This window comes from Equus asinus, chromosome 7 (assembly GCF_041296235.1).
Source record: "Equus asinus isolate D_3611 breed Donkey chromosome 7, EquAss-T2T_v2, whole genome shotgun sequence".
Taxonomy (NCBI): Eukaryota; Metazoa; Chordata; class Mammalia; order Perissodactyla; family Equidae; genus Equus; species Equus asinus.
This window is the reverse complement of record NC_091796.1, coordinates 26,544,557-26,557,845: the sequence shown is the minus strand read 5'-3', so window position 1 is coordinate 26,557,845 and position 13,289 is coordinate 26,544,557. Positions and strand designations below refer to the sequence as shown.

The following is a 13,289-nucleotide window of genomic DNA, read 5'->3' as shown; positions in this document are numbered from 1 at the left end:
GTGACGTTGCTGCCTGGGGAGAGGGTGTGGCCTGAGCAGAGAGCCAAAGACAGAACCCTGGGAGACGCCCCGAAATTGGAGGGATGAACTGAGAGAGGAAGGAAGAGGACCAAGCGGCAGGAAAACTTCCCTCTAATAGGGCACCTTCTCCTCCCCGCCACTAATCCAGACTCCACCTGGGCTGGAACCCGCCTCTTCTGTGAGTCCCAGGTGGTCTACATTTCGCCTGTGCTGCTGGCAACCATCTCAGGTGTGGGTGTCTTGTCCTCTAGCATCACCGAGGCAGGATGGCCACACAGCAGTCCTGGCTCAGGGGATGCCTGTGGGTGACGGCCGCTCTGGCCAGGTGAGGAAAGCGGGGTTACCACAAACACCAGGTTTCCCCTGACCTCGAGTCAGCCACCCTGCCAGGATCCACACGCCCTCACTCCAGTTCCAACCTCCTGAGGCTGAAAGTCAAGTCCAGATAACAAACAGGGCGGGGCATAGAGGTGCTGCTGCCACAGCTCCTGCCTCCTGAATCCAGAGGGGCAGCATGGGGCATCGAATTCTAATGATTTCGAGAAGTTGTGGGACTGATGCCACACCAGATTCCATCAAATAGCATCTCTCCAGGGTATGGACCAAGGAGTAAGACTGGAATCAGACCTTGATCTTCCTAAGCACTTCCTCGCTAAGTGACCTTGGGCAAGTCTTTAACCCCTCAAAGGTTCATGTTTGCAGAGGGTCCTAGTGAGGATTAAATAATTCCCTTAAACACTTATCATCGCACCTGGCACCTAGTTAAGCATTCAATAAATGGTAGCTATTATTATTAAAGAGCTTCCTGGCGTGCTGATGCAAGTTAGAGCAAACTAAAATGACTTTGACAGCTCCCTAATGCAACACCTTCCACCCCACTCCTCCTCCACCACTACCACCCTGGAGTTAATTGGAACCCTCTTTGGGTGTTTTCCAGAGATGGGATTTTTACACTTATTCTGCGTTACAGAACTAGAATAAATGGAGGCAGGTTTCGGTTTAACCGCTGAAAAGCAAAAAGCTGCTTCCAGAGGTAGTGAGCTCTCCATCACCTCATGTGAACAAGCTGACCCAGATGACCATTTGGCACTAATGCTCTGGAGCATAAATCAACAGGTATTAATATTTCTCGCAACAGCATTTTATTATCTCATTCCATCGAATGAAATGGTGGTGCCAGTGAGCTGTAGTGCTTTGTATCATTATTTGGCAAAATAAAAAATTGGCAACCCTAATTTGGCCCCCCAAAAGTGTTTTTTTGAAATTGTACCCATTTGTGATATCCAAAACCTTAATCCTCACTTCAGGAAAACTCCTTTCCTGGGTCTAAGGTTCAAGAACCAGCCCCCCCCCACACACACACAGACACCTACACAGTCCTCTATTTAGTGTCCAGTTTGGATCCATCTCTCTTCCATGAGGCCTTGAGTCCAAAACATGGCCCAGATCACACAGCAGGAATCCCAGGGACAGCACTAGAGAGGAACTTTCGCAGCAAGTGCCATCAGTGCTGGGCTGGACCAGGGAATAGACTGCCACTGACGCGTTCAAGCAGATGCGAGCAGGACCTGGACTCAGTGACCTCTTTGATCTGTTCCACATCCTGGAGCACCTGGTACAGAACTTCAGAGGGACCCAGGGAGGTGGCCTGACCCCTCCATCCACTGCCAACACTCAACCCCCGCCCCCTCTCTACTCCAGGGCTTAGGCGCTCAGGGAACCTGTCCTGGAATCCAGCGTGGCAGTGACCCTCCTCCGGGAAAGGAGCACCAGGCTCAGGGTTTAATGTCAAGTGAGGAGTTAGCAAGCAGGACCTGCATGGACCTAAGTTCTTGGGACTATACCTCCCCATCTTGTCTCCCAAGACAACCTCCTTCCCAATCACCCAAATAAAATCCCCTTTTCTCGACTGTTCAAGCTTTGAAAAAAATCACCTGCCTTTGTAACCCAGGGCTCCCTGAGGTTGACCCCACTGCAAATTCAGGACACCCAGCCAGCTACACCCTAGGGTTACTGCCTAACAAGAAATGGGGTGTCTGTGCAGGTAGGGGTCTTTGTGGCATACAGGGAAGATCAGGCTGTTTTGGGTGGCCCCCTTTTGTGGCCCACCTTCCCCTCTTCCCCAGTCAAGCACTGGGCTGGGGAGACCCCAACTGCCCTGGAATGGGATGCAGGCCCCTCCCCACACCCCTCCGACCAGAAGACAAAGGAGCTGGAGGACAACATGGAATCAAGTATACATTTTAAAAATTGTTTAATGGAACATAAACTCCTTTAGAAAAACATTCAGCCAGGTGATAACACCCATAGAAAAAAACACCAATCTTGTGTTTATCTTTTTTAATTTGGCATTTGTTATTTGCATTTATATTAAAGCAAAGTGCATCTTTTCTTTATTTTTCTTGTTTATACACATTGCACAATACATAAATAATGATGCTTATAAAACGTCTTTATATTTACAAGTAATAATATATTTATATATAACATAAAATACATTTTTTTCTTTAATAAATCTCAGGGTTTTTTTTTCAGGAGTCCTTTCTCTCTCAAAGCACTACAATGCTAAATTTCCAATGAGAATGCTTCTCTTGTTCATTTAAACCTTTGTAGTTAGAAAAATAGCTTATGTTAAAGTCTAAACATGCTCATTGAGCTAAGAGCAGTGTCAACGTATCATACGAGTGTATGAGTTGTAGGAGAAATGAAAGAAGAGTTAGGTGTCAGCCCAGGATGGTACCGTGGGTGACGATGGACCGAATCCTTCTTGGTGGGAAGGGAGGCTGCTGAGAAGTCTCCCTCCCAGGGCTGCTCCCCTCGCTGGTCTGACAGCAGAGCTCAACACACAGGCTGTGGAGGGGAGGAAAGTGCTGAGCTGGTTTTCTGAGTCCGGGAAAAACCTGATGTAACTAGGGCAGGGGAGAGGCTGAGGGGCCTGAGAGGGCACTGGGTGAGCAATACTGTGACGGGGCTGCCCCGGCAGCCCTTGGGAAGCCCATCTCAGAGATTTCCAGGAGCAGATGGCCAAAAAAAGAAAGACACGACAATGGCAGCGGGGTGGCTGGAGGAGAATAAGACAAGCATGGAGGCAATGGGTTCTGGTTCAGCCTCGGGCAGGGCTCCTTCTAAGAAACCTGCAGACAGCCCGTGTCCTAGAAGGGGAGAGGCGGGGCGGGGGCTTCCCCAGGCTGCTGGGACACTCGTGTGGCTTGCCCAGGTACTGCCTGTGCCCCTTGAGCACGTCCAAAGGGCAAGAGAGACACAGCTTGGGAGCACAAACCTCTCAGCCAGGGACACCCATAAGAAACACACAGAGCATGCCATTTCCCCATCTGTTGTACACACACACACACACACACACACACTCACTCACTCAGACACACACACACACTGTGACAAGGGAAACGACCCCCAAGTTAGGGCCTGCTCCCCATGCATACACTGTGTTTGGTGGGACTCTGATTTCTGCTTCCCCTCTTCATATTGCGGCATCCTGCCAACCATACCACCCCCCCCCTAAAAAAACCCAACAATTCTTTTCATAAGCTATTTCTCAAAGAACAAAACAAAACAGAACATAAACAAGAACGACGAGAAGAAGAAGAAGAAGAAAAAAAACAACGACCAAAGAGTTTGCATGAAAAGCAAGCACTCAGGAGGAAAATATTAGCAGCAAAGTAGTTTGGACTGGGCCCGCTCGGCTCACACTCTGTCCTCTCCCCACGTGGCTACCGGCTGTTGAAGATGACCTCCAGCCAGCACGGGCAGCTGCTGATGAACTGGCGGGTGTAGCACTGGCCCCAGCCCTTCACGAAGCTGATCTGCACAGTGAAGCCAGTCCACGGCTGCTGCATGAACTCGTGGTCGTTGGGCCGCTGCAGGCTGTACGCTTTCTCATAGTCAAAAGCCTTGATGGAGAAACCGGGGAACACTTTGTGTACCAACAGCGTCCTGGAGTCCGGGTTGTCCAGTGTGGCTGACTTGATGAAGATGGGGTAACTGCTGCGGTTGTACACCCACACGCCATCCACTTCCCGCGTTAGCTGGATGCCACAGCCGATTTTGCTCCGCACTTTCTGCACCAGCTGACTCTTGTTGTCCGAATTGAGCTGTCCGAGGCAAAAGCCATTCCCCTGAGGTAGATCATAGAAGATGTCCAGGGAGGGCTCCTGGACACAGTAGAGCCTCCCCACTCTGGTCTTCTCCTCCCAGTATGCCACCACGCACCAGTGTGACCGATCCCCAGGCTCCAGAAGAAGTTGGGAATCTATAAAACAAAATGGCGGACAAGGTTGGTAGTGATGGGGGTTGACATTTTTCCTCTTCCTCCTGGAATCAAGATATGTGTACACACACGTACCCCCATAACCAGCTGATCTCTCAGTACAAGATGGAAGGAGGAGGTGATGGTACTGGGTTTGCTACAGGCTCGAGTCCTCCTCCTACTGAGGCCTGGAAATCTTGGCCCACTGATGGAAGAGCCCTGCCTTTAAGCATAGGGTTGGGGTGCTTCTTCCCTCCACTCCCCTCATCCTGTCAGGGACCCAGGACACCAACACGTATGCCCACCTGGCCAAAGGAAGCCCCACCCCTGCAGAGTCAGAAGCCAGGGGACCTTTAGTAACTTGGCTGGTCCTGGCTTTAGGGCTAGAAAAGGCCTCATAGAGAAATGGTCTAGAATTACAGTTCTTTAAACTGAATGGAACCTTGAGGGTCAGCTGCTCCAGCCCCTTGTCATCCTCATGAGAAAACCAGGACCCAGGAAGCCTGTTGCTCAGGCCCTGGGGATGACACAGCTAGACTTGGAACAAGTTCTCCAGACTCTGGGACTGCCTGCTATATGGTCTCTGTGCTTGTCACCTAGTTCTCAGATTAGTGCCTTGGTCATAAGGGAGCGCCATCTGGTAAAAATTAAAATGGAGGTGGTTTGGGGCAAAAACATCTATCTTCCTAATAGAGAAACAACTCTCAGTGTGTCTGCCAGTGGCAGCTCTGTACACAAAGGGTGAGTTCATGTCAAAATGCCAAATCACAACACGAAGATCAGTGTTAACCCAGACTACCTTCACGAAGCTTCCTCCTACCCAGACAGAAGATTATGTGTCTAAAATGGGTGCAACCATGCTTGAAGGGCCCTTCTCTGCCCACACCCCTCTCTCCCCTCCCTCCCCAGAAGCATCTAGACTCAGTACCCTGCCCCCTCCTTCCTCCCTTCCTCCCCTAGAGGCCCCACCCCGGCTTCCCTAGACGTGGTTTTTCCCACAGGCAGCCAGGGAGACTGGGGTGACTCTGGTAAGGTGATTTTCCTAAACAGGCACTCGGAGGTCTAAAACGGGGATCACATGGAGGGAGAGGGAGCCCCGGCGGCTGGCATTCCAACTCCTCCTTAAGCCGGAGCCAGAGGGGCAGGCCTCAGACTGGGAACCATAAATCTCCCCAGCTCGGTCGGGCTGCAGGAACGCTGTGGTTTGTGGTGGCAGGGTGGAGACCGGAAGTCTTGTATTTGTTAACAAAAATGGGGAAAAGCCCGGCGGCGGAGGCCTCCTCCGGCCCCCTCTGCAGCCCTCGCTTCTCACTCTCAGGGGGCTGGGGCATGAAGGGGGGGGTCAGCCGTGAGCTGGCTTTCGGTTTCTTCGGCCTCTCTGATTCTGGAACAATGGAGGGTCGATGATGGTGCGCTGGGGGTGGAGGGGAGCTCGGGGCCCCCTGTCCTGCTGCCCTGGCAGACAGGCCGGGTAACCCAGGGTGGCTCAGCACACCGACTCCGTCCAACATCTCCAGGCATGTTAGGACCTGGGAACCAGTCAGTTCCATTAACTTTTTTTTTTTTAAAGCAGCAGCCAGTCTTTTCAAGGAGGTGCCCCATGAATAAGTCCGCAGATGTGCACTGAGACCCACTGAGGCAGCCACGCACACACCCCCTGAGCAGCTGTCTCCTACAGACACCCCAAGTAGCCTTCTCAAACGCCTATCCAGACAGCTACACAAAACGGGGTAGCCAAGGGCTCCTTCCCCTTCCTCCATCCCCACCCCACTGAAAACAGACCATGGAAAACTGGCCTGTCACCCCCAACACATGCAGCTATGAAGTCCAAGTGTGAGAGAGACCGTGCGTGTCCGTGAGTGCGAGCACACATACGAGCGTGTAGAGTATGTTTGCACGCGCGCATACTGGAACATATGGAAAAACAAGAGAGGGACAAGGGCTGCGAGCAGAAGGTGACTCATCGGGCATTAACTTGTTTCTGCAGAGTATCCATCAACTGCTAATAAACTCGTGAGTGCTGGCAGTCTTTGAACCTTCCTGCTGAGGGAGTGCAGCTCGGAAGGCTGCACCGAGGACCCACAACGTCCACGGAAATAAGGAGACTCAGGCACGCAAGTCTGCTGGGAAGGAGAAAACCCTCTTCTGGGAGGCACGGGGCATCCGCCCACCCGTTTCGGGGAGGAGAGTATTTTGAAATGTAAGAAGCTCTGGCTTATGATCCGAACTCAGGCCAGTGAACCTGACCTGGAGAGGAAGACTGAGCGAGTCACTGGGGGGGGGTGGTTCAGGAGACCCTCGGCGGAGCCTCACAATACTTTGTTTCATGCAGCCCAGACCCCCGAAACCTGGCACCACCAGCAGAGGGGGAGAGTGGGGGGGGGGGCAGGGGGAGGAGGTGCGAGGCAGGGTGGGGTGGGGGCCTGGGATCCAGTGGCCCCGTGCCAGGCCCACCGACAAGGGGAGAGGGCCTCGTGTGCCCAGTGGGCCTCTGGGGGCAAAGGAAGCTAGGCAGGGGCTGGGGCCTGAGGTTGACTGGCCTCAGCCCAGCGCCGTAGGGGGAGTGGAGGGCGGGGGGAGGCGTTCTGGCGGGTTTCTCTTTCATCTGTGCAGCCCGCCAGTCCACCCAGCAATTTGCTGCCAGACATCCCCTGGAAAAAGCCTTTTTCTGTTGAGGTTAATGGCCCAGCCCAGATAAATGGCAGCGTGTGGGTGTCCCTGTGTGTGAACAAGGCCCCTGAAAGCCTGCTAGGTGCCCTCATCTGGAGCAGCAAGGACCCCTGCCTGCTCCTCCCCCTCCCGGGTCCTCCAGGCCGCCCCTGTGTCACTCTGCAGCCTCCGGGCACCCCGACACCCTCTATTCTCCCTGCTCCTGGGACTATCTCTGAGCACACAAACCCGCTCTCCAGCGAACCCATCGCGACGGCGAAGGCCCCTTGCAAGAATCACACTTCTGGGTGGCAGGGACAACATCCCACATTGCCAATTCAGAGATGTGCCCCGAATTCCCCGCTACTTGGGCTCATTTCTGGGAAGCGCTCAGCATCATCTTCACAGAAACACAGTTCCCTGAACTGGGCCCTCAGCCCACAAGTATCTCCCCACAAACGTCTGTGAAGACGCTTAGTCCTGGGGGCTTCCCAGGCCTCACGGCGAGGAGCTGGGAGGACCTCACACAGAAAAGTCTCCCTCCTCACCAGGACTAAGGAAGAGTCTCGAAGCCCAGCTTGGGCTTCTTATCCTGGCTGCTGACACTTAACCTCCAAAGGCCAAACTCGCGGTCCCTCATTAATTTCCCCGAGCTTTACAACCTTTTCCAGTATTTTCAACAACTTCTCTCCCCCTCAGAGAACCGAACAGGGGCTTGTTTTAAAAGTGTATTTGTGCATTTTAAAGTATTCAAGAGAAAAGCTGCGTTGTAAAAAGCTAACTAATCAGATGCCTGCTCACAATTTTTTCTTTTTATTACAGTTTAGGGATTTTTTTGGAGCAATCCCAGAAAAATGCTGAATCGGCCTAAAATTCCTTTAAGGTTGTTTTCCCCCCTCCCCTTCCCCATTTCCCTGAGAGCATAAAATCTATGCTTTAAAAGGAAAGGGGAGGTGGGTGTCGAGAAGGGGAAGGATGTCGCCCTACGTTGGCACGTGCATTAGGGAAGACTACTCAACAAGGAGGTCCCTGCCTCCTACAAAGAGTGATTTAATTACCTTGGCCATGAATGAACAGACCAGACCCTTCTAGAAGACCAGAGGCTGGTGAATGAACCTCATGCCTGGGATCTCAATGGCATGGGGTGACCAGACCTCAAGGCCACATTTTAGGTAAGAGAGGAATTTTCCCCTTTTTAAATTTTTTATTTGAAGATGTGAGGAAATGAAGAAGAAGAAAAATGAAGGGAGGGAGGAAAGGCCAACTTCGGTGCCTCGATGGTACCACTTCTGGTCTCCAGCTTATGAAGTCAACCATGAGGCCAGAGAGGCAGGGCTGTTCCGAAAATACCCAGTGGAATTTGGAGAACTCAGGTGTGCCCCAGAGTGAGGCCATCCGAGCCTAGTGGTACCCACACAGGGGTGGTGTTGATGGGGGTGGGGGGGGGGGAACCTGTCCCAGAGATTCTGACCTTTCAGGACAGGGACACACTTGGGAAACCAAGCCAGTACAGACAACACCACAGCTGCTGGCACTCAGTGCATTAAATGTGCCTCTTGCCCAGGCACAAGGGGGCTGGAGTGGAAGGTGCGCAAGGAGGGGTCTCCACCCACTCTCATCTCCTTGAGGCACCTGGATTATAAAAGGATATTTCTCTGCCAAAATCCCACAGTGAGACAGACTTGTGAGTCCCCTGCCCAGCAGTCCAGCAGAGCAGAAGGCTGAGGATGGAGAAGCCAGGGAGACAGGAGCCTGGGCAGAAAAGACTGCCTCATGCAGGCTGATGAGGACAAACGGAGGGCACAAATGGACACCCATAAGTTAAACCTGGAAAGTCTGGAAGGGTAACATCACCCCGCCTCGCCCTCCTCAGGTCCAGGGTCCTCCCTCCTCTCGACTCTGGCGCCACCAATGGTTGCCTCATCCTGTCCTTCCCTGCATCAGACGTCTCAAAGGTTAACAGCACCTGTCAGCCCTGCTCCCCACCCTGGTCAGGAAACTGGCTGTTCTCAAAGCAGCCAGCCCACTTCAGGGACAAGGAAAGAGACACAAGGGGACCCAGTGCCAATCCATCCAATATAGTCTCATCCCAATGAACCCACAGTTAACAAGGACCCTTGTTGGTCTCTTCTTTTTAAGAGGCAAATGACCAAAAACTTAAAGCAAACACATAAAAACTTGCTGAGATGTCTGGGTTCAATATGGGTTCTGGGTCAGCTCTGATCTGCCATGTTTATGACAACCTTATTCAGAACACCAAAGAACACCTGCCCAGGCAGCTCTGGGGTTTGGAGCACGTTACCCATAGGGGTTGAAATAAACTCAAAACGTCTCAGGTTAACTCTCAGTTATCCAGAAAACGCTCAGACCCAACCCATCGCAACTAGCCCAAGCTCCTTCACCAAATGGAACAGAGACTGAATTCTGGTTGGTAGAAACGAAGAACAAGAAAGCTGAATTTTTTTTTTTCAGGGCTCTGCAATGAGGTATCTCCACTGAGCTGGCTGGATGAGGGGCGGGGAGCAGGGTCTCCTTCAAAGGCCAGGGTGCTTCCTCAGGTCCCCAGGCCCAACTGTGTTCCCCCAAATCCCACCCTTTGGGCTGACCAGCTATGGAGTCACACACCCTGTGCCCCCTACCCCAGTTCAAATCTGCCTCCCATGGAACCTCAGTGGTGACCTAAGCTGATCCCTAAGTTCCCAGTGCCAGCCTCACAGGGTTGTTAAAACGATTACAGAAACGGCCAGCACTCAGCATGCGGCTACACTCAGGGGTCTCATCTCATAGGAGCCTGTCTTCTCTTGGGTTCTCCAAACACTCAGAAAACGCTGACCACTGTTCCCCTTTGCCCCCTTCCTCCCCACCGCCCCCCCCCCCGAGGTGGGAGAGAACAGTTCTGGGCCGATGCCTACACCTAATAAGCATTTACCACGTACAGGCCCTGTTCCAAGGGGCTCATAACACCCCTGTGAAGTTGCATACTATTACCACCCTTATGTTAAAGAAGGGGAAACTGAGGCACATGTCACTTGCCAAAGAGCAGAGTTGGGATTTGAGGCCAGAATACTGCCCAGTGTGAGCTGTGAATGGGCAGCCACCTCAGGCCTCTAACGCCCCCAGTCCCCAAGGGTTCCTCTTCAAATGCTGGAGGCAAAAAATACTAGTGTCCTTCAGAACACAGTTTGAAAACACTACGCCTACTTTAGGGCTTTAGAGAGAGGGGTCCAGCTCCCTCGCATTATGAAGCAGGGAGTGAACTGGCGGCTTCTTTGCCAGCAAGCTGCTCTGCAACCTAGGCCAAGTGGCTTGCCCGCTCAGTCTCAGTTTGACCTGTCCGTAACTCATCTGAAGGGGGCCGGGGCAAAACAGCCCCACGGGCGCCCTTCTGACTCTGATGGTCTCTGGCTACATTCTGTGATTCACAAACGCACCCAATCTGCGTTCCCCACCGCTGGTTCCATTTATTTTTACTACCTTCCGGAGAGTAAGAAAATCACTTTGGGGAGGAGGGCACATTTTTGCATTTAATTTGCAACAATAAAACAGAACAAAACAAAATCAAAGGGCAAGGAGATTTGAGTCAGATTTTGCCAGGTCCATCTCTCAACCAACTTTCTATTTCACATTTCAGAGTTTACAAACTCGCGTTCTTTCTGTCTTGTCATTCATGGCCCTCAGGAAAAGGGGAGTCCCGTGGGAGGTCTCCTTATTGCCAAACTTCCACTGTCTGCCCAGGCTTGGTGCCCCGAACAAACTTCCTCACCCATCGCCACCCTCCTCCTGCAAACCCTCCCGAGCTCACATATTTGGCAGATCCTGCTGGTCTAGAAGACTGATTCGTGACCGTGCCTTACAAATTACGATGAGTAATCAGTTACTAGAGCTAAAATTTACTTCCCTGCTCCCCAAACCGGCCCCACCCCCACCTCCCAAAGCCCCACCAACGTCCAAGTCTGAGGCCCCCAGGCCGGGGGTCCCTCCTAAGGGCAGTATTTTGCCATCAGAGAATATAATTGAGGGTAGTGCCGGGCAGGGGAGGGAAGCCACACAAATCAAAAGCTCCTGTCTGTCTCGCCAGCCGGGCTGACGCGGCTTCCTGTGCCCCAGCCTTCAGCCATGCAAATTATAGCGTGTACCCGGCTGCCTGCCTTCTGAGGAGGCCAGCTCTGCCCGGCTCCGAGAGGCCTCAGAGGAAGGGTGGGGACTCCGGGCCAGCCAACTCCATTCATAATATTTACAGTAAATGGGCCTCTCTGGCTGTTGTTCACTTGCATCCAGCCTCACCATTTCTCAAGTTTGAATTTCAAGACTCTTCCGCTCCACAGTGCACCACAAAATTCCCACCATCGCCCCCCAAATAACTCAGCCGCTCTCTTCTTCTGATTCTTCAGATAAGACCTGCAGGGTCTGATTTGCTCACCTGCGGGTTCCCTGGGTACAACCTTGATCACTCCCAGGAAGACACAACAAGAGGTGGGACCATCACACAACAGAAAGTCCGATCTTTAAAACCCCACCCACCCACCTCCCACCTGGAGACAGTCCAGAGATCCCCCCAAATTTCACACGTGCATTATGCACACACACTTGCACACACGAACCCAACAAAAGAACCTTTACTTAAATCACCAAAAAGTCCCTTGCTTTCTTCTTTTTATTGACCACTTGTAAGTATGTGGGCTACATGTTAAAACTTGGTAAGAATCTTAATAAAAAGGGATGCCTACAAAGCCAATTTTCCGAAAGGACACAAACCCCAGAAGTATAGGGGAGTCTTCGCCTAGTTCTGCGGGTCTGGGGGCTGCAGGAGTTGCTTTTGCTGTGGGCCTCCTTGAAGAAAACCTGGTGCACACTGACCTCCCAGCTCCCCAAAAGGTAGGCATTTCAGGACCCAGACCCAGGCTTGCCCTGCCCGCCCCGCCCCCCCTCCACAGCTCCAACTCAACTCTCGTTTTTCTAGAGGGTAGGGAAACCCTTCCGAAGACGTGGAAAAATACCGTGAGAAACAAAAGTCCTTTTCATCCCTCCCCTCCCCCAGCCCCCCTTCTTCCATAACAATTATGAAAACTGTTGGATGGGGTGGCATTTTGAACATTTACTGCATTCCGGCCGATAAATTCCAACGCAGGATCTGATGGAAAAGGCTCCCTTCTCCAGCCAGCTCACTGGCTCCCCGCCCCCTGTCACTCCCAGTCCTCATTCCTTCTCTCTTTACAACCCAACACCCAGGGCCTGGCCTGGCCGGGCCGGGCCGCACTGTACTTATGGGGAAAAACAACAGTACGACAGACTGGAGACAGTGTGCAGACTGGAAAAGTTAATCATTACTTCTGTCTGCCTCCGTAATCTAATCTCTCCGGCTTTGACACACTCACTGTTCAGCCATCCCAGTGCTTTCACCCCTAGAGCACCCAGGACCTCCTAGGCCTGAGGGGCCCCTCTCCCAGGTCCTTCCACTCCTGGCCTCCAGGGAGGTGGCCAGGGGGAAGAAAGACAGACGAAAGTTTCCCCCAGCCTGGACTGCCATCACAAGGCTGCTGGAGTCCAACACAAATTGCCGGCTGCTCTGTGCTGTGTGCCCCCCCATTTCAGAGGACTCTGGGCCTCACATCAGTCTGGGCTCCAATCTGGCTTGTATTACTGCAGAGGGCCAGGCTGCCCCTCCTCCAACGCACATGGACAGACTCAGTCCCCCAACTCTACCCCCACCCCTGCTCTTCCCTCACTCCACCCCCCCAAGGCTCACCCCCAAGCACACCCAGTTGCATCCAAGAGTATGATGGGGAGTCGGGCTTCCTTGCCGGCCCCATCTGATCCGTCCAAGCACAAGCCAAGATGGCCCTGCCGTATGGCGGTGCCTCAAAAAACTAGCTAATTACCACATGACCCAGAAATCCCACTTCTGGGTATATACACAGAAGAATCGAAAGCAGGATGTTGAAGAGATACTTGTACACCCATGTTCACAGCAGCATTATTCCCAATAGCCAAATGGTGGAAGCAACCCAAGTGTTCACTGAAAGATGAATGGATCAACAAAACATATATACACACACATCTAAAAAGAAAGGCAATTCTGACACAAACTACTATACAACATGGTGAACCTGTAGGACGTTATGCTAAGTGAAATAAGCCAGTCACGAAAGCTCAAATATTGTATGATTCCACTCATATGAGGTACCTGGAATAGACAAATTCATAGAGACAGAAAGTAGTATGGTGGTTGCCAGGGGTGGGAAGGGAACGGGGACCAGCGAGTTAGTGTTTAGTGGGTAGAGAGTTTCAGTCTGGGAAGGTGAAAAGGTTCTGGGGTAGATGGTGGTGACGGTTGCAGAACAACACAATATACTTA

At 52.3% G+C, this 13,289-nt stretch overlaps 1 protein-coding gene across 3 annotated transcripts in view; it reads right to left on the bottom strand.

Moving 5' to 3' along the window:
• Nucleotides 1-2,256: 2,256 nt before the first annotated feature.
• The window catches only part of SMAD7 (SMAD family member 7), a 29,470-nt gene continuing 18,437 nt past the window's right edge, over nt 2,257-13,289 (bottom strand). For all 3 annotated transcript variants that reach the window (XM_014841282.3, XM_044774707.2, XM_044774708.2), the window contains exon 4: nt 2,257-4,288. In XM_014841282.3, the coding sequence (XP_014696768.1) occupies nt 3,750-4,288 (539 nt within the window). In that variant the 3' untranslated portion in view covers nt 2,257-3,749. The remainder of the gene's footprint in view (nt 4,289-13,289) is intronic.